The sequence below is a fragment of the Chaetodon trifascialis genome, chromosome 8 (genome assembly GCF_039877785.1).
Source record: "Chaetodon trifascialis isolate fChaTrf1 chromosome 8, fChaTrf1.hap1, whole genome shotgun sequence".
NCBI classification, from domain to species: Eukaryota; Metazoa; Chordata; class Actinopteri; order Chaetodontiformes; family Chaetodontidae; genus Chaetodon; species Chaetodon trifascialis.
In genome coordinates this window covers 21,103,538-21,126,688 of record NC_092063.1, presented here as the reverse complement: position 1 = coordinate 21,126,688, position 23,151 = coordinate 21,103,538, and the positions used below count along the sequence as shown (strand labels likewise).

At 42.4% G+C, this 23,151-nt stretch overlaps 3 protein-coding genes across 5 annotated transcripts in view; 2 read left to right on the top strand and 1 right to left on the bottom strand.

Moving 5' to 3' along the window:
* Window positions 1–1,025: 1,025 nt before the first annotated feature.
* Window positions 1,026–11,127, bottom strand: LOC139335090 (ATPase family AAA domain-containing protein 3-like). Its single transcript, XM_070968521.1, has 16 exons — window positions 10,888–11,127; window positions 8,365–8,441; window positions 8,158–8,259; window positions 7,990–8,049; window positions 7,836–7,905; window positions 7,040–7,205; window positions 6,796–6,865; window positions 6,507–6,662; window positions 5,661–5,717; window positions 5,422–5,547; window positions 4,707–4,831; window positions 4,448–4,499; window positions 4,292–4,362; window positions 4,017–4,184; window positions 3,570–3,678; window positions 1,026–3,481 (listed from the first exon to the last, which is right to left on the bottom strand). Exons 1-16 carry the CDS (start codon window positions 11,081–11,083, stop codon window positions 1,712–1,714), a joined length of 3,375 nt encoding a protein of 1,124 aa, XP_070824622.1. The 5' UTR covers window positions 11,084–11,127; the 3' UTR covers window positions 1,026–1,711.
* A 1,874-nt stretch (window positions 11,128–13,001) lies between these two features.
* LOC139334684 (succinate dehydrogenase [ubiquinone] iron-sulfur subunit, mitochondrial) lies at window positions 13,002–16,939 on the top strand. Its single transcript, XM_070967752.1, has 8 exons — window positions 13,002–13,281; window positions 14,373–14,506; window positions 14,611–14,696; window positions 14,804–14,940; window positions 15,086–15,202; window positions 15,433–15,534; window positions 16,287–16,409; window positions 16,499–16,939. The coding sequence occupies exons 1-8, from the start codon at window positions 13,216–13,218 to the stop codon at window positions 16,577–16,579; spliced, it is 846 nt and encodes a 281-aa protein (XP_070823853.1). The 5' UTR covers window positions 13,002–13,215; the 3' UTR covers window positions 16,580–16,939.
* Window positions 16,940–17,939: 1,000 nt separating this feature from the next.
* atp13a2 (ATPase cation transporting 13A2) overlaps window positions 17,940–23,151 on the top strand; it is a 29,649-nt gene continuing 24,437 nt past the window's right edge. The window contains exon 1 of one of the 3 annotated variants that reach the window (XM_070967748.1): window positions 17,940–18,082. In XM_070967748.1, the coding sequence (XP_070823849.1) occupies window positions 18,070–18,082 (13 nt within the window). In that variant the 5' untranslated portion in view covers window positions 17,940–18,069. Of the gene's footprint in view, window positions 18,083–22,529; window positions 22,640–23,151 lie in introns of those variants that run through there. The other 2 variants (XM_070967747.1, XM_070967749.1) reach the window with 2 other exon arrangements.

The following is a 23,151-nucleotide window of genomic DNA, read 5'->3' as shown; positions in this document are numbered from 1 at the left end:
CAATTTTCTTTATCCAATTCCCTCTCACTTATCAGGAGCAACCAGCCAATCAGCAGAGGGAACCCTCACCCAGCCCCCCCCCTCGTCCTCTCTGTCCAGACATTGCTGTTGTGAGGATGAAATGTCTGTTTTATTAAAAGTGCCATTGAAGCACAACAGTGACCTCTGATGTTTGATTGTGTCATTCCAATCATATGAGTGAGGATGAGAACACATTCTCATAGCGAGGGGTTATTCCAGAGCAGCAACAACAGACAGATTATACAGAGAGGTCCTGCTGACAACTTCAGCTCCGTTTATTATAATTCAAATAGAAATTTCATAAGCACTGACTAACAACACTTCTGAAATGACTAACAATGCCAATGACATCCTGATGCAGCTGAGAAAAGCTCTCCACTATTATCCACGGGCACAATATGGCGCGTTCCAGTCACAGTGAGGCCATTTAAAACAGTATTTCCACCTTGGCTGGGAGCTTTACGGTAAATACAGTTACACCTCTTCAACCTGCATGGAAAGTCATCAGCGTTTAATTGGTTATCAAAAGTTTTATTGATTCCTTGTGACGCTTTCAACTAATTGATTAGTCAACTGATCATTTTAACACAAATCTAAAATGCATCAATGATAGTGGATTTTTGGATGCGTTTGTTTGATTTTGCATGTGTGAGAAAGGCCAAACAGTCACCTGCATCTCAAGCATTTCTCCAAACCACGTTTAAATAAAGGTCTGGCAGGACCCACAGTCATTCTATAAAAGATGGATATTTGTCAAGGGCAGGTCTCAACTGCACCAGCGCTCTTGCTAAGAAGTGCCAGGGAAGAGATGTTCTGAATGAACATTTTGCAGATGTGTAATTGAACTCTTGCCAGAGCTGGTCAGCAAACATGGGAGAACATCCTTTTTGGAGGGCAAATTTTCAAAATGTCAGACAGACACAGCCTTTGAAAATGGCAACAGCAACAGAAAAGAAGGAGGAAAAAAGCAGAAGGCAACAGTCAGACAGTGTCGGTGTTTCCCACATCCTTTTATTCAGACTCATACAAACCTACAGGCTATAATCAAACTATTATCGTGGCACTCACAGTAAAGCCGGGCTCAGACTGCAGGTTTTCATTCATGCACATAAGGAGAAACTTCACAGATGTTCTCTAATCTCAAACATGCATGCACTGAAAGATTTGAAAATAATGGCACATCACATACCATACTATTATCATGTCGAGGGAGAAATGAACCACATGAATTTTCATATGATCACATGGGGAAGCAGATGTAAACAAAATGGAGACTGACGTGGTGCAACACCTTGCTGTAGTAACACTTAAAAAACAAAAGCAGACGGCTAAACGGGTCTGGAGGACAAAATGGTTGAGCAGACGCATTCAGCACTGGTCGTCTATTCTTCCACAAGAAGTGGAGGTGAGATGTTAACTTTCAGTTTTAATGTCTGTCAACAGTATGCTAGCTAACATTAGCCTCAAGGGATACAATGTTTAGCAGCACAGTCAGGTGCTGACCAAGTTCAGATTTCACCTTGTCAGGAGGGGTGAATCTGGGAAAAATGTACCCAAAACTCTTGTAGTCTGAGCCCAGCTTAAATGACTACCAATACACTGATAGAAGAGCAGACAGAATGTTTCAGACTTAAGTGCTGAAGTATTTACGAAACATTCACAACAGCATTTCATCAAAGATTCCGAGCGATCATTGCGTTGGACTCGGTGTGGCAGGAGGTTTGTCATCATCTCCAGTCTGTTTGTTTGAGAGGGGTTTCTCAGTTTGGCTTTGTTCAGCTTCTTCAGTGCTGGGAGTTTGAGAGGCGGCAGACTTCTCTGTGGTTTGACTCTCAAGTTTCTCAGACTGATCTGACACAACCGTCTCTGTATCAACCTCGGTTTCTATGTTGGGGACAGCTGCTGAGTTTGTCTCGTCTTCATCTTCAGTTAATACAGTCCCTTCCTCCTCCGCAGCCTTGGTTGTTTTGGCCTCAGCTTCCTTGGCAGGAACCACAGTAGTCTCAGGCACTTTCACATCTTCTGCAGACACAGATATAGCCTCATCGGTTGTTAGCAACTCTGCTTCCTCAGAAACCTCTGCTGGGGTGACTTCAGTGGCCTCTGCAGCAATTTCTGTTGTTAAAGGGTCTTTTGTTATCTCTGCCAGGGTTTGACCTTCTATGGTAAACTTGGTGACCGTAATCTGAGGCTCCTTGGGTTCCTCTGACCCTGTGGTGTCAGTTTCAGTGGCACACTCTGTTGGGATGGTTTCAGCTTCCTTGGTAGCAGTCTCAGTCGTAGCATGTTCAACCTCCTTAACAACCTCTGGATCAATACTCTCGCACTCCTTGACCACATCTGTCACAACCACTTCAGCCTCTTTAGTGAGCTCTGATGTTTGGGACTCACCCACTACAACCACATTTTCATCCTTGACAACATCACTTTCCATCACTTCAATCTCCTTGGTAACAACTGCCTCCATCTCCTCACTGATGGTCGCTACAGTATCAGCCACCTTGACCACATCAGTTGCTATTGCTTCAGCCTCTTTTACGGTGTTTGCCATGGTCTCAGTCACTTGAACTACACTGCTTACACTTTTTTCTGCAATCTTTGCAGCATCATTTGCTACCTCCTCAACAACCTTAATGGCTTCAGTTTCTACACCATTAACAGACATGGCTGCTGACACAGTTTCCTGAACAACAGTCTCCTGAGACAGTCCATCTCCTGTAGCCTCTGGCTCCTGGACAACATTAGAGACGACAGCATCTAATTCCTTCTCCTGAGCAACAGCAGGGACTGTTGTTTCCAAGTCTGCAACAACATCCTTTTCCTCCTTGATTACTTCTGTGGCCTCCGTCTCTTGCACAGCAACATCAGTAGTTGGCTCTTCTTTAGTCACGGCAGCAGTTTCTTGGACAGTGCAAGTTGGTATACATTCAGCTTCTTTAATTTCACTGGCTGTATCCTTCATCTCAGGAGCAACAGTGTCTGTAGCTATAGTTGTACCAAGAACCTCCTCAGTGAGGTCCTTGATAGCCTCAACCTCCTGCACCAATGAGACAGCATTTGCTGTCTCAACAGTGGCATCAGCTGTTTCTGCAGTTCTCCCGGCAACAGCATCACTTTCTTTAACCAAAGTCACTGCCTCTTTGAGGATTACCTCTGCGTCCACTTCTAATGGTGCAGTGGTTGCTTCTGCCTGGGCAGTGTTGCTCACAACCTCAAGGAGTGGCAGGACTTGTTGTACAGTCAGGGTGGTATCTTCAGTTTGGACAAGTGAAGCATCTTCCTGGGCTGTGATTCCTGCAGCCATTTCCTTAGGGAGGAGAACGCCGACCTTGCCAACCCCTGCAACTGCTTCCATCAGCACCCAGTCCATCTTCTGCGCATGCTGCTTGATGGCATCATCAACTCTTGAGTCAATCATCGCTTCAGTCAAAACTCCATCCTCAGAAGAGTATGCAGCAGCCTTACAGGAAAACATTTTCATTAATGGTTGGTTTTGGATGTGCTTCAAAGCAGACTCATATTTTGTGTCATTGGGCTTTTCTACTCACCTGCCATGCAACACCAAGTTTGGAGATTTCACGACCAGACATGCCTTCTGCTCGCTTTGCAATGTCTGAACACTTCTGGCCATAGTCGAACTGAGCCAATTTTAATCTCCTGTTGAGTTAAAGCACAAGAGGTTTGCACAGTAACTGAGCTTTAGCTTGTTTCGTATCACTGATGATCCGTACATTCACTGGTTCCAACTGACCAATGCACTCTGCAACGGCTTGTGTACTACATCTCCAGAGGACTTAAACACCATTTCATAAAAGCAATAAGTAAAGACTCAGACACCACTTTGCTTTCAAGACTGAATACATTATATACACCATTATGCAACTTGAGCTAGCAAGGCGACCTCTAGGGATCAATGCTTTCCTTGGTGGTCATAAATTTCCTCTGCTACAGAGCAGCAACAGTAGCTGTTATTGAAATACAATGCAAGTACTCACTGTCTCCCAGCAGTGGCAGGACCCAGCACAAATTTATCAAAATACAGGCGCACCAATCTTTCCCTCTCCTCCAGACCTGGTAATGCAAAGTCTACAATCTCATCAATGCGGTCATTAATGGCCCAGTCGAACTGTTCTGGCTGGTTACTAGCAAGAACCAGCATGAACCTGAGGAGAGAAAATGAGACTACTTAGAGTCGGCCAGTGACCTTTTCAGTCAGGGCAATGACCTTTTCATACCCAGCAATGCACAGTGAATAAAGCAAGAGACCAACTTGTTGCTCTGCTCCCCGGTGCGATAGAGGAATGCATTGAGGGTGGCTCTGAGGTCCTCACTGATTTTCTCCTGCGATGCAAAAATCATGACTCATGAATATATGATTAAAACACAGGGCACCATCACCATGCATATGGACTGCAGCTGAACTCACTGTGGATCGTTTACGCAGGAATGCATCAGCTTCATCTACAAACAGCAAGAGGCTGCAGAGAATCAGAGATCAAAGAGAACGAGCTTAAAAACAGCCATTTTCTCTAAGGCCTTTAAAGTAATTAAGCCAGCAGAATAACAGTAGCTCTGTACTGTATGTAACACAGCATATGGTCTAGTGTTGAACTGTCAATAGTTAACGATACATATTCTTGGGACAAATTTATTGAATGTTAATAGAGCAAATGAAAGTGGCCTACCCTCTTCCGCTGGTGTTGGCCCAGTCAAACACCTTGTGCATGGCAGTGACTCCATCGCGCCCCATGGGTGCCACGTCCCCACCTGTCATGATGGCATAGTCCATCCCTGAATGGAGAGCCAGTTTCTGAAAGGTAATGGAAAGAGCTTTGAGGCAAAAAATAAGTGCATCTTAAAAACATGAAGAAGCTAAATACATAGAAAATATTCTGCTTTACAAATGAGTTTTATCCATCCATCCCTTTTCAATGCCGCTTATCCCTTTTGGGGTCGCGGGGCAAATGAGTTTTATCTTTAATTAAATGCATCAGAAACAACGTAAATATTATGCACAGCATAAACATTTTAAAGTGATATCTGTAAGATAAGGACTGATATCTGTAAGGATTTGTGGTGAAATGTTTTGTAATCAGTCATTATTGTGGTATTTTCTATGCGATTTGTAACAAACCTGAAAAAACCTGAAAAATATAATGCATTACACGACATGGGCAGAGAAAAATTGACCAGACTCTGAGAGTTGGGCCAAAAATGTAACGCCTTACATCACATGGCTATAATAAGCTGGCTCAGGGCTGTAGTATCTACATAAAGGAGTAGAAAATATTCTTTTATTTATATAGAAAGTCAGTGTCCTCACCTTCAACCATCTTCTAAAGCCAAATGTGAAAACATGAAAAGAGAAAGAAAATCGAACAGTGTTTGACCTGGCCATACCTTGGCAAAGAGTGTTTTTCCGGTTCCAGGGGGTCCATACATCAGGATGTTTCTGTACAGGCCTCTGTTCTGCCTGGTGTTACGAGTGGCAATGGCAATGTCCCTCACACGTTCCTCCAAAGCTGCCTGTGTGATCCATAGCACAGTGACAGCGTTCAGTACTTTCCACAAAGTCGTAAAAAGAGAACATAGATGTTGAATTCAGAAGATATGAAAATCATTAACAGTGAATGACTCACGCTGAGCACCACGCCCTCTAAGGCATCCTGCGGTCTGCTTCTCAGACGCTTGGCTGTCTAAAAATAGGGAAACGGAGGGAATTGCGTGGTGACTTTTAGCACTAATCAGTTAACAGCTAGTCACAGGAATTGTGTTTGAGTGCTTATACATAGAATTTCTTGGACTCCAGTCATAATATACAAAAAAGCGAAATCATTTTAACATTTTATCACCAATGAGTGACTCTTATGCTCTGCTACAGACAAATTCAAATGTTCAGTTCCTTGTCAGATATTGGGGTTAAAAACATGAAAATGACTTCTTGAAAGATTAAGCCCAGGACTCCCCCTGGTGTACTGGTGTCTTCTCAATAAAATGTATGCACTCATTAATTTTACACACTTCACTGGTATAACTGATAGCATCCTTGAAGTTTTTGCCAGTTTGGTACGTTCTAAAATTCTCACAGATTCAGTCCATTTGGCAGGATTAGCTGGATGTGCTGCAGACAATATATGAATGAACAAATCCATTTAAACAATTTCTTCTCAGAAAGTTGATGCGCTACCAGCTGTTGCAGGCTGATGTCGACAACCTCAATTACAACAAGACTCCAGACATTTCACTGATATTTCTGCACAGTGCTTCTCAAAAAAACAAGATAATCCTTATGTTACAATGCACTTATTTACATCTAAAGCTGTCTCATTATATACATATACACACACACACACACACACACACACACACACACACACACACACACACACACCCTACATTTTTCTTGTGTAGATGTTGGATTTTATCTGTAGGCCACCAACCACACAACAAATAGTAAAAACATGAAAATTAGGACGTAGTTTGACCTTGATTGGGTGTTTGATGGCCTCTGCAACAGTCAGCCTGGAGGTTTCTCGGACCAGTGAGGGTTTGCCCAGACGAGACTCGATGTAGCGCCCGGCCAACGCTGTGGCGTTCCTGGAAGAATAAACTCCTGCGGCCAACAGGGTCAACCCGGCGACCTGCGATGGGCAAAGAAAAGCAGACACACATCTTCAAACACGCTGTGTGGCATATAAACACAAAGACCACTGCTTCCCATAATCCTCTGCAGTCCTCCTGTGACAAAACGTGACAGGTCTGACATGGATTTACCGTGGCTGTGAGTTTGTCCCAGTCAGACACGAAGGCCCTGAATCCTTCCCCAAACACCGTACCTGCCGTCCTGCCAGGAGCGAAACACAATTATCACACTGACTGCCTCCACTGTGGCAGCCACACTCGCCACCGCCCTCTGGGACTTTAGTTTAACACCTACTTACAGCTGAGAGAGATACTTGAAGATAACACGCCAGTTACTCTGAGGATTAAGGAAAGTGGAAAGTCATTTTGGCCTCACTTTATAGATTCAAGGACAGTTTGTCTGTGCTCAGCAGCTTTCAGGCGGATCTGCTCTCTGATCAGGTCTGCGTTCTCCCGCTCCACCTGGGCACGGGCTTTGGCCTCCGCTTCGATGCGGAGCAGGTCATTCTTGTGTCTCAGCTCCATCTCATGTTCAACGGTAGCTGGGAGGAAAGATATTAATGACTACATGCTTATGAAGACCTCTGCCAGAGCTGAGCATTTGACCTACTTTAAAATCTGCATGGTTTAACATATTATCACACTGCACTGATGCAAAGATACGCTCCTTTGTACTTAAGAATGTTATCTCAAAAATCAAAAACAAAAAGAACATTTTGTTTCTGAATGCACCCCAATTTTCTTTATTCATTCTGTACTTTTGGTTTAGTTACTTATTAAGGCACCATTAAAAAAGGTTTATCCGTGTCTGTGTTTTTTTGTTTAATTACAGAAAATAAAAAGAGTAGCAGCCTAGCTTATAAGAGGGGAGATCCAATTCAAATGTGCACTGATGAGCCAATTCATCATCCACAAGAAAAATGTTAATATTGTTTGACTGTCTTGACTCCCCTGGATCGGGTAGCTAAACAGAGAGACCCTAGAGAGCCACAAATCTCACAGTGAGCTGAGTAATCACTGAGTCATCTGCACTGATCAACAACCTGCAGACATATTCAAGTCATTCTTTGCTTTGGAGTAACCCAAATCCAACTTATTGCACCTTTAAGCAGGATAATGAAAGAGTTGAATAGATAATGTGTAAGAGAAACAGCCCATTTGGGTTCATCCACCTTTTCTCATGGCCTCTTGCTTCATTACTGATTCCTCTTGTTTGCGAAGGTTCTCCTCATTGAGGAATTGCTGTCGATTTAAAAAAAAACATGATGATGATGAATGCTCCATTCAGGAATGCAGGAATTCATTGCAAAGGTTTAACTGGTTTACCTGTTGCCTGAGCTGATCATCATACCGCTGCCTGGCGAGTTTGTCTTGATATTGTGCCCTCTAGAGGTGATACAGAAAATAATTCATTACATTCAAATGGAAAATGTGTCGCCTGTTACTGTGTTTTAATGTCAAAACAGTGTGGCATGTGCAGAGTTAATCCCGTACAGCCTGGTTTTGTTTCGTCTCCTCTGAAAGAGTTTTCCGTCTCTCCTCGCCCTGGAGGTGGATCTGCTCACCCTTCAGCTGCTCCAGAGCCGCCTCATATTCCTGTTGGGGAGTTTGTGTGGTGCATACAGACATCAGGGTTTAGCAGGTACCTCTTCTCAACACATTTGACACAGTTGATCACACACACACTTCTCTAACACCTACTTTCACTTTGCTCTGATGCTCCAGCTGTGCAGTCTGCTCCTGCATGTGAGCCAGCTCCAATGCTTCTTTGGCATGTCCTGATGAGGTAAATAAGAAAACAACTATTATTGCACATATACAATTATAGTTACACACTGTGCTTCAAACTGCTGCTACACGGTGATGTGGGACAGTCTGCTTGTTGTTGCTTGTTGCAGAGAGCACAGCAGAAATTTGAAAGGTGACTGAAGTGTTTAAAAAAACCAAACATGGACACTGCTGGGGCAAAATATCCCACATGCAGTGAACAGCAGTAACAAATGTTCATGTGCAAATGCTGAAAGGCATGATGAGCAGGAGAGGCGAGGGGCTGAGCTCGCAGGGACACTTTGTTCCCTCTTTGCTCCCTGACACACCCACCAAATCCCTCTCACTGTGCTGTAGACTGTCCCGCCTGTCTCATGCGGTCAAATGAGAAACCCTGCCGTCATTTGACAGCTAAACCCAGCCGAATCTATGATCTATGATTTATTCTATTGCTTTATTTTGTTTTCATCCTCATCTCCATCTTATTTTATTTTCATTTTTTTAATCTGTTATCATTATTATTAGTGTGTGTGTCCTGGGTTGGATCCCTGATATTGTGTTTTACTTGATTTTATGCATTCTATGTAATCTATTTTAACCTACTTATACCATAATTTCATGCTGTGATTTGCAGAGATTGTAATATTTCATTGCGTGGTTCATTGTCTTTAATTTTGTTTTCTTCCATATCTCCATCTGTGTTTGTGTGTGTGGGGTCGGGTCTGATTCTGGGGTCAGATGCCTTTATTTCAAGTCGACCTGATGACACTAACTCAGCGGTCCCCAACCTTTTTTTTTTTTTTTTGCGCCACGGTCTGGTTTCACGTAAAGCAATACTTTGCCGGGCCGGCATAAAAACAAATTAAAACAAATTGTTAAAAATACATCACAACATTACCCTGAATGTAGTTGCTGTAATAAGTGGGAGCCCTGCGCTTGTTTCTCTTCAAAGAGAATGCTTCATTACCTCATTTGCGAGCCTGTCGCCGCATATTACGCACGGCGAGCTTGGTGCGTGAGAAACACCTGAAGCGATAAACGCGTATTTTAAGTAGGGCTGCTCTGCTGATATTGTCTCTGAAGTGCAGCTTTCTTTTTCTTGGAAGTTGTAGGCTCTTCTTCTGTCTCATCATTTTGCCTTTTCCCCTTTCCGAAGAAGCTCTCCAAAGACGTTTGGTTTTTAATCATTTTTGCTTGTGGGCTTACTTTTTTTCCCCTACCGTTTGACGTGTACAGAGGCACAGGTGGACGCACCTGAGTTTCAAAATAAAACTTCTGTCAGACTCTGATGATCAACAAAATACTTATTGTTCAGTCTCTCTGTGAGCCCCGGTACCAAATGGCCCACGGACCGGTGGTTGGGGACCGCTGCTCTAACGCACCATTTACTGCACTGACTTCCTGTAATCAGTGTGTGTGCGTGCGTGCGTGCGTGCGTGCGTGCGTGCGTGCGTGCGTGTGTGTGTGTGTGTGTGTGTGTGTGTGTGTGTGTGTGTGTGTGTGTGTCCCGGGTCGGATCCCGGCACAGGTTATCATTATTACTATTATTATCATTGATAATATTATTAGTGTGTGCATGTCCCAGGTCGGATCCAGGATCGGAACCCGGGTCTGGTCCCGGGTCGGTCCCGGGTATGTTCCGGGAAAGTTCCCATGCCTTTAATTCAAGTTGACGGGACCCAGCTGTTATCATTATTCTTATCATTAATGTGTGTCCCAGGTCGGATCCCGGGTACTGACCTCCAGAAGAAAAACTCAGTTTTAGCTGCTCGGCATTGACTCCCTGAAACTTGAAACTGCTCTTCTTATTAGTGTGTGTGTGCCCCGGGTCAGATCCCGGGTGGGATTACGGCCCGGTTTGCTGTTGTTGTTATAATAATAATAATAATAATAATAATAATAATAATAATAATAATAACAATATCATCATCATTAGTGTGTGTGTGTGTGTGTGTGTGTGTGTGTGTGTGTGTGTGTGTGTGTGTGTGTGTGTGTGTGTGTGTGTGTGTGACCGGGTCGGCCCCAGAAAGATAGAAATTCTAGTAAGTAATTCAGGAGGCTAAGAGAGACAACTGCAATCCAAACTCTATTCAAAACCACCAAAGTACACCGACCTCACAACTGCTTTAAGCTCAAGATCTGTTAAAGTTTCAGAGCAAAGTGCCACAGTGGCTTTTGCCAGCCTGGACCGTGTAAATAATTGAATTGTTAACTGTTCGTTTGAACAGTGCTCACACAGCATGATGTTCACCGTGTGCACATCTGTCACTGAGACACTTTGAGGCCAGCCTTTTGTGAGGCACTCTCATCCGAAAAAGAACAGAGCGTCCCAACATGGGACAGGTTGTCAGGAGCAGTAAAGAAGCGCTGGACTTAAAAACAGCAGAGAAATGATGACAGAAAAGAAGTCATATTGTGAATTGGTGGAAAAAAATAAGAAATTAGAACGCAACGCACTTGATTTGTCGAGCTCCCTTGCAGCTTTTGCAGCTCTCTCCAGCCCAGTCGGGTCAAAGTTACTCCACTTATCCCCGGGTTTGTCTCCCCCTGGGCCTCCTGGTGCTCCCCCGGCACCCTCAGCAGGAGCAGCGGGTGTCTGCTCCTCCACCGGCGGTGACCCGGAGCCCTTCCCCCAGCCGAAGAGCCACGACATGCTGCTTCAATAATGTCCAAGCAACAGGCTGCACTTTAGGCTCTAATGTAGACCATGCTGGTTGTGGTTGGACCAGAGTCAAGAACACCAACCGTCATAACTTCCTGACAAGTCTTTCAAAATAAAACAATGATTGACGAATAGCCTTCTGCAACATTTGATATACGACGTGAAACGAGAGGAGCCAGGAGGAATTTATGGATAATAAATTTATGAATTGCTGTACAAAATGTCCCATTCATGGTTGCTTATGTGGCGTGTTATTTATACGGTGTATCCACTGCAAACATTACAGACCATTACAATTAACCTATAGAAATTGTTAGGATCTGGACTGTTTAGTGGTTAGTTCCTGTTTTATTTTGGTAGCCATCCCTCATGTTTCTAAGTTGATTTTACTTCCTGTATTTTTCCTACCCTTAAGATTGTTTGATTGTGTTCACCTGTGTCTAATTAGTTTTCTCAGTCTATTTAAGTCAGTGTGTTTCCCTTTGTCTTTGTGGCATCATCCCTTATATGGAGCTTTGCTTATTCCTCGTGATTCTAGTAAGTAGTTCCTAGCCTAGTCCCTGGTATCTGTGATTTTTGGTCTCTGTCCTGTTTCCCTGTGGTTTTCTTGCTTTTGGAGTTTTGGACATAGCTGGAATTTGTTTGCCCTAATTTTTGTTAAATAAATCATTTGGACTGTTTCCTCTCAGTCTTTTTGTAAAGTCTGCATCATTGGGTTCACTCCTTGTTTTCTGCTTGCCTGCAAACCTTAACAGAAATCAGCCCAAAAAGTTGTCTTCAAGGAAACGGATTATATCTGCTTTTATTCTGAAGAAATGAAAAGTAAAATCATTGCAGGCAGGCTGTGACTGACACTGTGACGTAGTGCATTCATGTATTAAGGCGTGAGGTCCAGGGGGTCCTCAGTTTACTTGATTGATGGATATACAGTTTTACAATACGGAATACAACAAATAACACCAGATCATTTTAACTAAGGGATAAATAGGGGTGAGATGTGAGATGGTTGAGGGTCTCGACTAGGAAAATGTACAGGCCTATAAAATGTGTACAGTAATATCACTGGTGAAGGGCACATCTTCTATCTAATCCAGAGAGTGAATGTTCAGTTTTATTGGCCATGTGGGCAAAAATCATTGAATAAATTAAAATCTACATAAGTTTTTCCTCTGACCTTCAAATTCATTACCATCACAATAGCTTATTGTGTACATCTCTGCCCCAGTGATGTCCTGCATATTAAATTAGATCAGACTGGAGGGCATCACATCACTATCATACATACATAAAATGGGCATCATATAACCACACAGAGTGACTCCTATCTGTTTTATGAGCTTTTATGAAGGCAACATACAGTAGGTCAACAGTGAAGGGGACTATTGCAGCAGGAAATCAGTAACAGCACATATCACACATGTTAGGATAAGACAAAACCTAAGAATTTCATCAAGATGGCCTGAACAATTGGCATATTGAGACAAATTGATATCAAAAACGTACAGCATGAAAATATACCTACAAATGCAATATATTCAGTCAAAGGTAGAAAAAAATACATTTAAGTTCACCATCATCAAATAAAAACGTTGGGAGATATATGGCAGAAATTAGATTATAATTATTATGATCACGACCCAATCAAAATGAATTGTACATATCAGTGACACAGCACTGTATGTTTTCACTTACGTATACGTTGGTAACTGACCCTGACCACAATGAGAGTTGTGAAAGAGGCTTTCACATATGGTGCCTTCAGGTGCTGTCGGATATATAGCCATTTGAATGGATGAAGTGTACACATACGACCCACTTAACGAAAGCACTCGTTTTAACATGGCACCATTTCTGATTCCATATTCACACCTAATGGTTATGTTTTTTTCTCTCATTCGTCCTCAGCTGCAGCACAAAAAATGTGTTTGTCAGTTTGTTGTTTGGCGCCCGGCTGAACGAGCTGAGCGGGAGTACCTGGAGGCAACAACTATGACGTACAATGCGTGCCTACGTGATTGCATATAGATGGCGGAGCGTCCTCGTACGTACAGGGTGACTGAGACCAAGTGAGCTGTCCTGCTTGTCCTGTTGTGTAGTTACTCTCAACATATTCAGTCTCAAAGATGTCGGCGGTTTGTGCTGTCTTGAGTCGAAATGCTTTGGCTGTTAGAAATTCTGGCATCATGGTGGTAAGTACAAAACAGTTTAGTATAGTATCAGACCAGTCATGCCTCATGGGCTACTTTAAGAAAGGTGCATGATTACATTTGGGTGTTTGATTTCATTTATAGTGTAGTACAATTTGTGTACTCTAGAAAGTACAGCTTAAAGCGCGTTCTGCTAGTTTCCTCATTCAAAGACCAGTAATAACACACTCTGTTAGCAGGCTAGGTGTGTGTAAATTTGACAGTACATAGAAGAAGCCTATGCCAGAACTATCTGCTTCATACTAAAGTGTTAATGGCATGAGCAGAAATGTATATCAAGCAAAACAGTACATGTTTTATCATTAGCACATTATTATAAATGCTTAGTAAACATGTCCATTGTGAATGAGCTGAGCTGTTGTGCAACTCCTCCCTCATATCAAACTTACTTACAAGTCTGAAAGTTTGACTTAGCAGTCACCGTACTCAAACAAATGTTTGCTTATCACAACTATAAATAACTATTTCAGTTATAGTGCTTTAGTTCATTTTTCATTGTCCTTTGAGAGTCAGTTAGGTAACCAGTGACAGTACGGTGATGTAACACGTTCATGTCATTTCACGCAGTCTACCACTAGGGGGAGACATACATACAATATAATCACATTCATTTGTAGCCTGAAAGTGCGTCTCAAAGTGTCTATATGTGTCATTTACATTTCACAATATCAATATTATGTTTTGTAATACTCACAATATGTTTTTTGGCTGTATTGGATGATTTTAATGTTTTTGTTGTTTTGAATTTATGTTAGCTTTGATTTCCTTATGTTAGATTACTTAATTCTACTTTTAAGTACTAACTCATTTAGATTAGTGCAGTACAAACAAAATGTCATTATTGTTGTTGTGTTAAGACTAGTGTGGTCATCTGGTGGTACAGGATAGAATTACCAAGTGCCTCCTATTTTTGCCTTGCTTCATGTAACCAGTGAGGTTACATTACGATGTGTTCCTTTTTTTGCTTTTATTTATAGATCATACATCATAAATTATACCTATTGTAGAATGTTCATTCCATACATCTATGTGATTCATATATGCCTCCTCTCTTGTTTATTACTGTGACACAGACGGTGCGGTATGCTCAAACTGCTGCTGCCCCAGCTCCTGAACCCAGGATCAAGAAATTCCAGATTTATCGCTGGGACCCTGACACCACCGGAGACAAACCACGAATGCAGACATATGAAATTGATCTCAACACGTAAGTCATGACCAGGTCCATGAAGAGAAACATGTTGAGCTGTATTTTACTTCTGTCATGAATATTATCAATGTCATAATCTGCTGCCATGTTCCTGTTGATAGCTGTGGTCCAATGGTTCTGGATGCCCTCATTAAGATCAAGAATGAGATTGACCCCACACTCACATTCAGACGCTCCTGTCGTGAGGGTAAGGATCAAACAGGCAACTTGCACAATCTATAAAAATCAAAATAAATGAAATCTACAAGCAGGTCTGCTGAAGTGAACCTTTTTATAATGTGTGTATTTCTTCAGGTATCTGTGGCTCATGTGCCATGAACATAAATGGAGGCAACACACTGGCATGTCTGAACAAAATTGACTCCAACACAAGCAAACCGACCAAAATCTACCCGCTCCCACACATGTATGTGGTCAAAGATCTGGTGCCTGTAAGTACCACAAGTCTAGGCAGTTTATTTCCATGGCCATATTTGAAAGTGCTACTGCAGATGTTCATGAAAATAGCATTTTATGGTCCATTTACTGGTGGTTTGAGTGTCTGTTATGAGTTCTCTCTCATATGATTTACACCAGGATATGAGCAACTTCTATGCACAGTACAAATCCATTGAGCCTTACCTGAAAAAGAAGGATGACACTCAAGAAGGGAAGGAACAATATTTCCAGTCGGTGGAGGACAGACAAAAACTGGTAAGAAAACAACAACAACAACAACAAAAAAACTTCTTCCCGTAAAAAAGTGTGAAATCCCACAAATTATGTAACATATCCTCTGGCAGCCATATTGGAGGCCTTCATATCGTGGCCACAATGATCATTTTATCAATCGAAGTGGTCAGCTAACCTGTCTGTGATTTTCCTGTGGGGTTGCAGAGGAGCACAGAGACTGTCAGAATAAGCTGTTCTTCTTACTCCAACAGGACGGCCTGTATGAGTGCATCCTCTGCGCTTGCTGCAGCACCAGCTGTCCCAGCTACTGGTGGAACGGAGACAAATACCTGGGACCTGCTGTCCTTATGCAGGTGGGTAAAGACACTTTGAGAACATATACTGTAATCATATGTAGTTATGAGATGCATGTCCCAGTGATTCAAATATTAAATATAGTAATAAGAATTATAGTCCAGAGGCCCACTGATGCATCAATGAGCATCATTTCACTCAAAATCATTGGGCAGAGGAAAAATGGAAAGTAGGTTCTGGTAGATCCTTACCACTAGTGAGGCAAATAGTATGACATTTACTCTGAGGGTAGTGCCAGAGCAAAGGCCATGTTGTTAATATGTAATCAGAATATCCTCCAGTTACACGCAGGTACACGTACTTAATCACCCTCAGCTGTACTGACAATCACCACCTGTGCTGACGTTAAGAGTTGGTGCATTTAGATCGACTGCTGGATGTTACCATGCAGATGTTGGTTAAATTCAGCACTTTCTATGTGAGACTTTACTTTAGGGTGTCGTGAGATGTGATGTCAGTTCATGACACGATATCTCTAAAACTCATGATGCAGATGCAGTCATGAGTGTAAGAGGAATCATGTGAACTGAAGTGTTAGACATGTGGGAAATCTGAGCTGGCAGTGGTGCTAGAGCCTCCGAAGGGAAGGAGCGTCTGTCCAAATTTCATGGCTGTCCATTCAATTGCTGTCAAGATATTTCACTCTGCATCGAAGTTTTAACCAGTATAGCAACACTGATATCCCAAGACCCAATATTAAAATGAATACATGGAGCCAGCAACAGATGACAACTGTGTTATTATCCCACAGGCATACCGGTGGATGATCGACTCCCGTGATGAATTCACTGAGGAACGTCTGTCTAAACTTCAGGACCCCTTCTCTCTCTACCGCTGCCACACCATCATGAACTGTACTAAGACCTGCCCCAAGGTACCTGCAAGTAAACATTCACACACGCTCTCTCACAGAGTTAAACGAGTTTTAGTGTCTCACTGTCTGCTTGACACGCGTCTCCACAGGGACTCAACCCAGGAAAGGCCATCGCAGAGATCAAGAAAATGATGGCAACTTACAAAGAGAAGAGAGCGGCAGCTTCATGAATATCTGAAAAATCCAGCTGACTCAAGATCCACTAATTATACCTCAAACTAAGTTAAGAGGAAGAAAAGAGCCGACCAGGAACTTTTGCATGAACCAACATCTTTTAGGATTTTCATGAGTGTGTGAGATGTGAATGTGTGGATATGTGTGAGTGCGATTGTACAGTATACGGGAGCAGATGACAGGAAAGCATGAGAAAATGATGCCAGAAAGAACCATTAAGCATAATATTTTGAGTGATGCAACATTTTGGACCACATTTCTCATGTTTGTTTATTTACTCTTTGGAAAAATCTCATGAAATTATATCTAGGCTGTAAATATTTAAATATATGTTCATTAAAGATGTGCTGGGCTCATTGTGGATTTTAAATATGTTAATGTTTATGGATTAGGAAAGAATGAATTGCCCTTTTGTGGATTGCCTTTGCATAAAACAGTATTGAAATATCTAATAAGTCATTCTTAATAGCCAAAAAGGCTCAGTACAAAAATAAATGGTAATGGTTCACTGTAACAAGATGCTTTCATGTTGAAACAAGAAACCATTGAATCTCATTTGATTATCCAAAGACATATCTCATGAAAACAACATATCTCTCTCTAATATTATGGTTGTAAACTCACATATGTTGCTATAATTAGCACAAGATCCAGTCAAAGCCTACACAGATGGTGTATGTGAGCATGCACAAAAGGCTTTTTTCACTGCAGATAGCTTGACGTCATATTAAGAGAAACACAGGTGTCGCTCACACTAACAATGGCCTTGTTGCATTCAAGTGTACCACTTAGGCATGACAGTGAGCCAGCATGCACAGTACCAGCAACCTGAACTGAAGCAGCTAAATGGATCACAGCAGTTGTTAATGTTATTATTTACACTTGTGCTTTTCGTGCTTTGAAAAGTCAAAAATTTTCATCATTTGTCTATTGGATTTACAGACAAGTGGATGTGTTAATGGGCCTTGGTTGAAAGTATATTACATTGTATTAAATGATTCTTCCCGGTTTTCTGCATTTCTTGAACATGATCAACAATAACAAAGCGGGTTTCATCAATTGGTCTTAAGGAATAAGAGAAACCTGTGTACCACAGCTAAAAGTCTGACCAAGAAAGGCTATATTTAATATTTTGTATCAAACTGACACAGGGATTTCAAAACTTTGTCGGGACGAAAACTAATTACGAAATATCATATTCTATAGAGAAAATGACCTGCTCCGTGGAGCAGCTGGCCAGATGCATGTCACACGTGAGTTTCCACAGTAAACCACGCCACTGTGGTATTATTATGCCGGTCCTTCCGCACGTGGGCACGCCTGTAACTATTTTGGACAACGTGACTTCCCGTAGCGAACTACAGTTTGTAGCGCAATGCTAATGTTTTGACAGAACATCACATATGTGTGGATAGAAAACAGCCTGTCGTTGAGGTGACGATGGTGTGAAAGAAAGTAATGTGGAAGCCGCTATCGGGACCAGACGATGGACAGGCGAGGTGAGTGTGTCTGAATGTATTTCAGTAAACCTTCACTCCCGAAAGAAGACCGCTCAGCTACACAGACGTGTTTGCTAACCGTAAAGTAAAGCTAGCCATGAGCGGCTAAGTTAGCTTGTCTTGCCGGTTCCATGCAGACAAATGTTAGCTGACTGCAGACTTTATGGTGGATATAACTGTCATCTGCGGTCAGCTCGCCTACAAAATGATTTGCCTCATCTTTCTTTGGTAAAACGAACCCAACAATCACTAGTAGCTTCGTATCCCACTGCACTCAATGAATTAGTGTTGAAAGACTTAACTTTAGCGGAGACCATACTTTAGCTAACCGTCATCATTGGACAACCAACAGTTAATGAGCATTCAATGCTCCGTTAGACCATTCATTCATACATAATCCACAGACCTCTCTCTTGCCCCATTTCTGCTAATGCAGGTGCTAATACAGTCACTACTACATTAACAAACACTAGTGCCAAGTGGGATGTGAGTAAATGAATATGTTTGTGTAATGTGAAAAATCCTAGTGTCTCATCCCAATCAGTAAATTAGCCTTAATTAGCTTATTGCAGATTTACTGTATGGTGTATATGCAGGATAAGTACCAAGAAATTGTAAATGGCAAATTGGTCTCCATTTGTCAAGTTTATTTTTTAACTATAAAATGTATAAAGTCTCAAACTGAGTTGAGATCTGGTGACTGCAAAGGCTACAGGATATGATAGTTTTCATATTCATCAAACCATTCAGTGACCTCTTGTGCCTTACAGATGTGGGCATTGTCATCCTGGAAGAGACCACTTCCTTCAGAGTAGAAATGTTTCACCATAGGATAAAGGTGATCAGAACAATTTCATGTTGGCATTTGAAGTGCCCCCACAGCATAATGGGGGCAACAGTCTCCTCACTGTAGGGGTCAAGCATTCAGGCCTGTACCATTCACTTGATTTACGCCACACATGCACTCTCCCAGGATGTCTCATCTTCTACTCTGTGGCGGCTGTGGTAGGTAGAGGTAGAGCTGTCGTCCAGGTCAGTGGTTTGATCCCTGGCCTCGGCAGTCCACATGTCACCCAGTATCCTTGGGCAAGATACTGAACCCCCCCCCCCCCCCCCCCCAAAAAAAAAAAACAAAAAAAAAAACACTGCCCCCCTTCAGAGTGTGAATTCATATGCATGTCACTTTGGAACAAAGCAACTGCCAAAATGACTAATTATACTAGTACTTTACCATCTAAAATTAGAATCAACTGGGTGTGCTCAGCATTGTTATACGAGCCACACATGTTGTTTCCCCACTCTTTCATTCAGGTTTTTCCTTTGTCCCCCGTTAAAACCTTCAATAACTGATACACCACAATGTTCACCAGCTAGTTGCTGGTCTGACTTTTGGTACTGGGCAAGTAGTGTATGGTGGGTTCTTCAAATGTTTTTGATTGAAAACAGCTGCAGCTAAAAGCAGCTCTGGAAAAGACTGCGATGAGAGCAGTAAGACAAAACATTTAAGCTTTGTGCTGTCAAAACCAATACAATCAGCTGAAAGACAATGAAATGCTGCGTAGAGCTGAGGGGAACTGTAAAGTTAATCGGTTAATAATTCTTTGGGTTTGTCACTGTGAGCAACCCCTTTCACATTTTACATAGTTATGTGACAAATTATTAATGCAGAAATATTGATTAGAGCAGCTTTAAACTCTAAAATATTGATATTGGCCTAAAAAAAATCCAGTATTGGGTACTTCTTGATTTGCTTCTACTACAAAGTGTCTCGCAGGCTGACCCACCAAATAGTTGAGTGAACAAACTTGGCTTGACATGGCCTGGAGATGAAGCTGGTGAATGAATAATGTATAGCTTCTCCTGATGTAGTGAACATAAAACTATGAAATAAAAGCAGTACCTGAAAACAGCAGTAATAGCAGCATTGCTGTGGTATTTGAGGTTGTTTTTTTTGCAGCCTCAGCTCAGATGACTGTCTTGTGTCTGTCTAGTTATTTATACGTACTCATTTCCCTTTCTTTACACAGCAGAAAGTTTGCCCTGTGTAATTGTCTGGTTGCTTCACTGGGTTCAGACAGGAGGCGGTAGCGTTGCAAAGCATTTCCGCATCCTTTCGGTGCCCATGTTGAACAGTTGGGTTGTTCAGACAGGACGGGCCGTGAGTGGCTGGCAATCTGCAGCGGTAGTTTTGGCGTCTGATCTGCATGTGGTGAACCAATCTGGCATTCTGTCATTCTAATAAATGGTAAAATGTGCATCCCATGCTTGCCAACCCTTGTTATTTCCCTGCTACTTGCAATGCTGTTCTCCTCATGTTTCACCCCCCCCCCCAGTACAAGTATCCTGTGACATATTAAAATATTCCTTAATGCTTTTTTTGAGAGTGACATATTTTTCTTTCTTTTTTCAAACCATTAAGCTCCTTAAAAAAGCCTACTGACAGTGACTGTGGTAACACCAGGTTGTGATAGTTTTCTGAATGTCTTTGTCAGTAAAATATCTACTATTTGAGCTCATGCATGTTCCAGTGGCGCCCATGTACTTGTTTCTCCTCAAATAGGGATTTGACACTCCACTTTGTCTGCAAAAAATAGCTCTCTTATGTCTGGTCAAGTACTGGCATTTTTAAACATGCAATCTTGCAGCCACTCATCAAATAAACCCCACCCTGACCACACAGATCCTAATTATTATAGACCAATTTCAAAACTTCCATTCGTGTTTCAGCAACTTTTTTAACTGAGAAGCTTATTGTGCATACGCGACGGGGGGAAGGAGTTGCTTGCTTTGGGGGAGGGGGGGCATGCTGACCCTCAACCCTTTGCAGCACCCCTGGCCACTAAATTATTGAACACATATATCACACTTTCCTCTGTGATGGCTGGAAGTGCTTCTCTTTGACAAGGCATTAAATGTCAGATGGTAGTGATGATGATGATGATGATGATGCAAGCTGCAGCTGGTTTTCCAGGGTTGGGTCCATCAGTCGTTAGCCTTTACATGCGTCAATTTTGGGGGGGGGGGGGGACTGCTCACAGTCGTAGGTTGTTGCTTTGCAGCTCAGTCACTTTGTATTGCAGATTGTCTGGCATGGTCCCATAGTAAAAGGCGTAGCAAATATGTTCATGTCCTGAAACCTGTCGTCACTGTTTTATACAGGCTATAGGTAGATTGTTTAGTTGAACCTCACTGTAACACGTATTAAAGCAGCTACAACGTGTTATAGAGGCTGTTTTGGACAGATCTGAATAAAGGAGTGCTTTGAGATTTTGGCTTGCCCTTTGGTGTGTCTCGGCCATGCAAAGTTTGAACACCACTGGCCTAGAGTGGCCGGGATCAGTTCCAGCGGTCATGTCGCAGCCAGCATGTGACACAGCCATGTCTCGTGGAATCAAGCCACAGTTGATTGAAGGCCAGAACAAAGGTAATTAAAAATGACTTCCAGGCACTTGGAATTCCTGTGTGTGTTGAGACAGTCTGTTTCAGTGAAGCACATGAATGAATGGATTACTTGAAACCAGCTGGAATTCAATACCACTTCAGACTTCTAAGTGCTTTGTACCGTGACCTAGATGAATGACAATCTTCACGGACATACCACTGCAGACATGAAGGAAACACTGGCTGCTACAGTGTCGCTTTATTGAACCAGGTCACTCCAAAGAGTCTGACACACAGCAAACCATGAGGAATCACCTTAAACCAGTGGGCTTTGACTGCAGACCTGATCCTTTTTTGGTGGAGACTGACCCAGTTAGAACAAAGAGAGCATGTGATTTGACCAAATAACAGCTGCATTTGCCTCGAAAGCTTCCACATGATTACAGTCATAAGTATATTAACAAAACAGATGACGCTGTTCTTTGGTTTCTTGTGCTGTGTGTGAGCAACAAGTCGGTTACCAGCCACAGGAATAACACACAAAGAATAAGTACATATGAACATATTTTAGGAGCACACGTAATCTCTTATCATGCGGAAACAATTACGTCAGAGATATCGTGATGTTGAACTAATCGTTTAGACTTTGATGATGGCTTTCATAAGACTGATGTGTGAACTAAGCGACAACATTAAGATGTCTGCCTTTCTTATCAGGTTGCTGCTGTCGCTGTGTTTATGAGCCAACCACGAATTGATGATACGACAACACGTAGATAGATAATCTTTGTTTTCACTGCACGTGTAGCGTAGTGTACCGTCCGTTCCTCAGCGCGTGAAGCTCTTGTCCACAGTGAGCGCATGAAGCGTCCTCTCCTTCCTCGTTTCACTGGCGAGATGTTGTTTGGTTATTTATTTGTCGCCAGAAATAGCTGCGTGGGTTGTGTCCCATATTTGCGTGTGTAGCCGGTTAGACCTGTATCAGTGGAACAGGTCGGCTCGTCAGGTGCGCCACTCACAGTAAAGAAAAAACAAAAAAACGGGGGCGCTGTCGCAGGAGAAGGGCAGGCTGGATGTACCGGCGGCGTCTCTGACGTTCATTCGTTCGCTCTTCAGCCTTCATCTTCGTCATTTTGGGGAAAACACCTGTTTTAGACTGACGGTCACGGGTTGACGGTAAGCACATTCTTCCTCCAGCCTGTTCATGTGAAGGAAGTTGGTTTTGCTTCGTCTTTTCGGGATCTTTGGAAGCGGAAGCGACCATCGTGTTAAACAAACCATTTGCTGCTCTTTGCGGTATTTTTCATGCCGTCGGTTACTGTATATTAGAAATACTCTGTTTTTACTGCCTGTTTATTGCAAACGTAAAATACTCAATGGGGTGTTTTACTCTCCTCCGTAGCCGGCAAAAGTTAATGTTTTTTCAGGAGCTCAACGTGTCTAAGTCGTACTCAGGTGTGTGTTTAGTGACATCATTCCAGTTTACAGAAACTCTTAATCTCCCTTGTTTTCCTAGTTTGCCTCTGTTTGTTTTTCCACCCTGTCTTTTCCAGTCTGTAGAGGGATTCATTGAACGGAACATCCCAAAGCAGTTTTTTTTTTTTAAACACTCTGACCTAAACTATGAATGTAGTGGTGAAGTTTCAGGGTGTCTGATAACATGACGTTTAGACCACATTGTACAGACC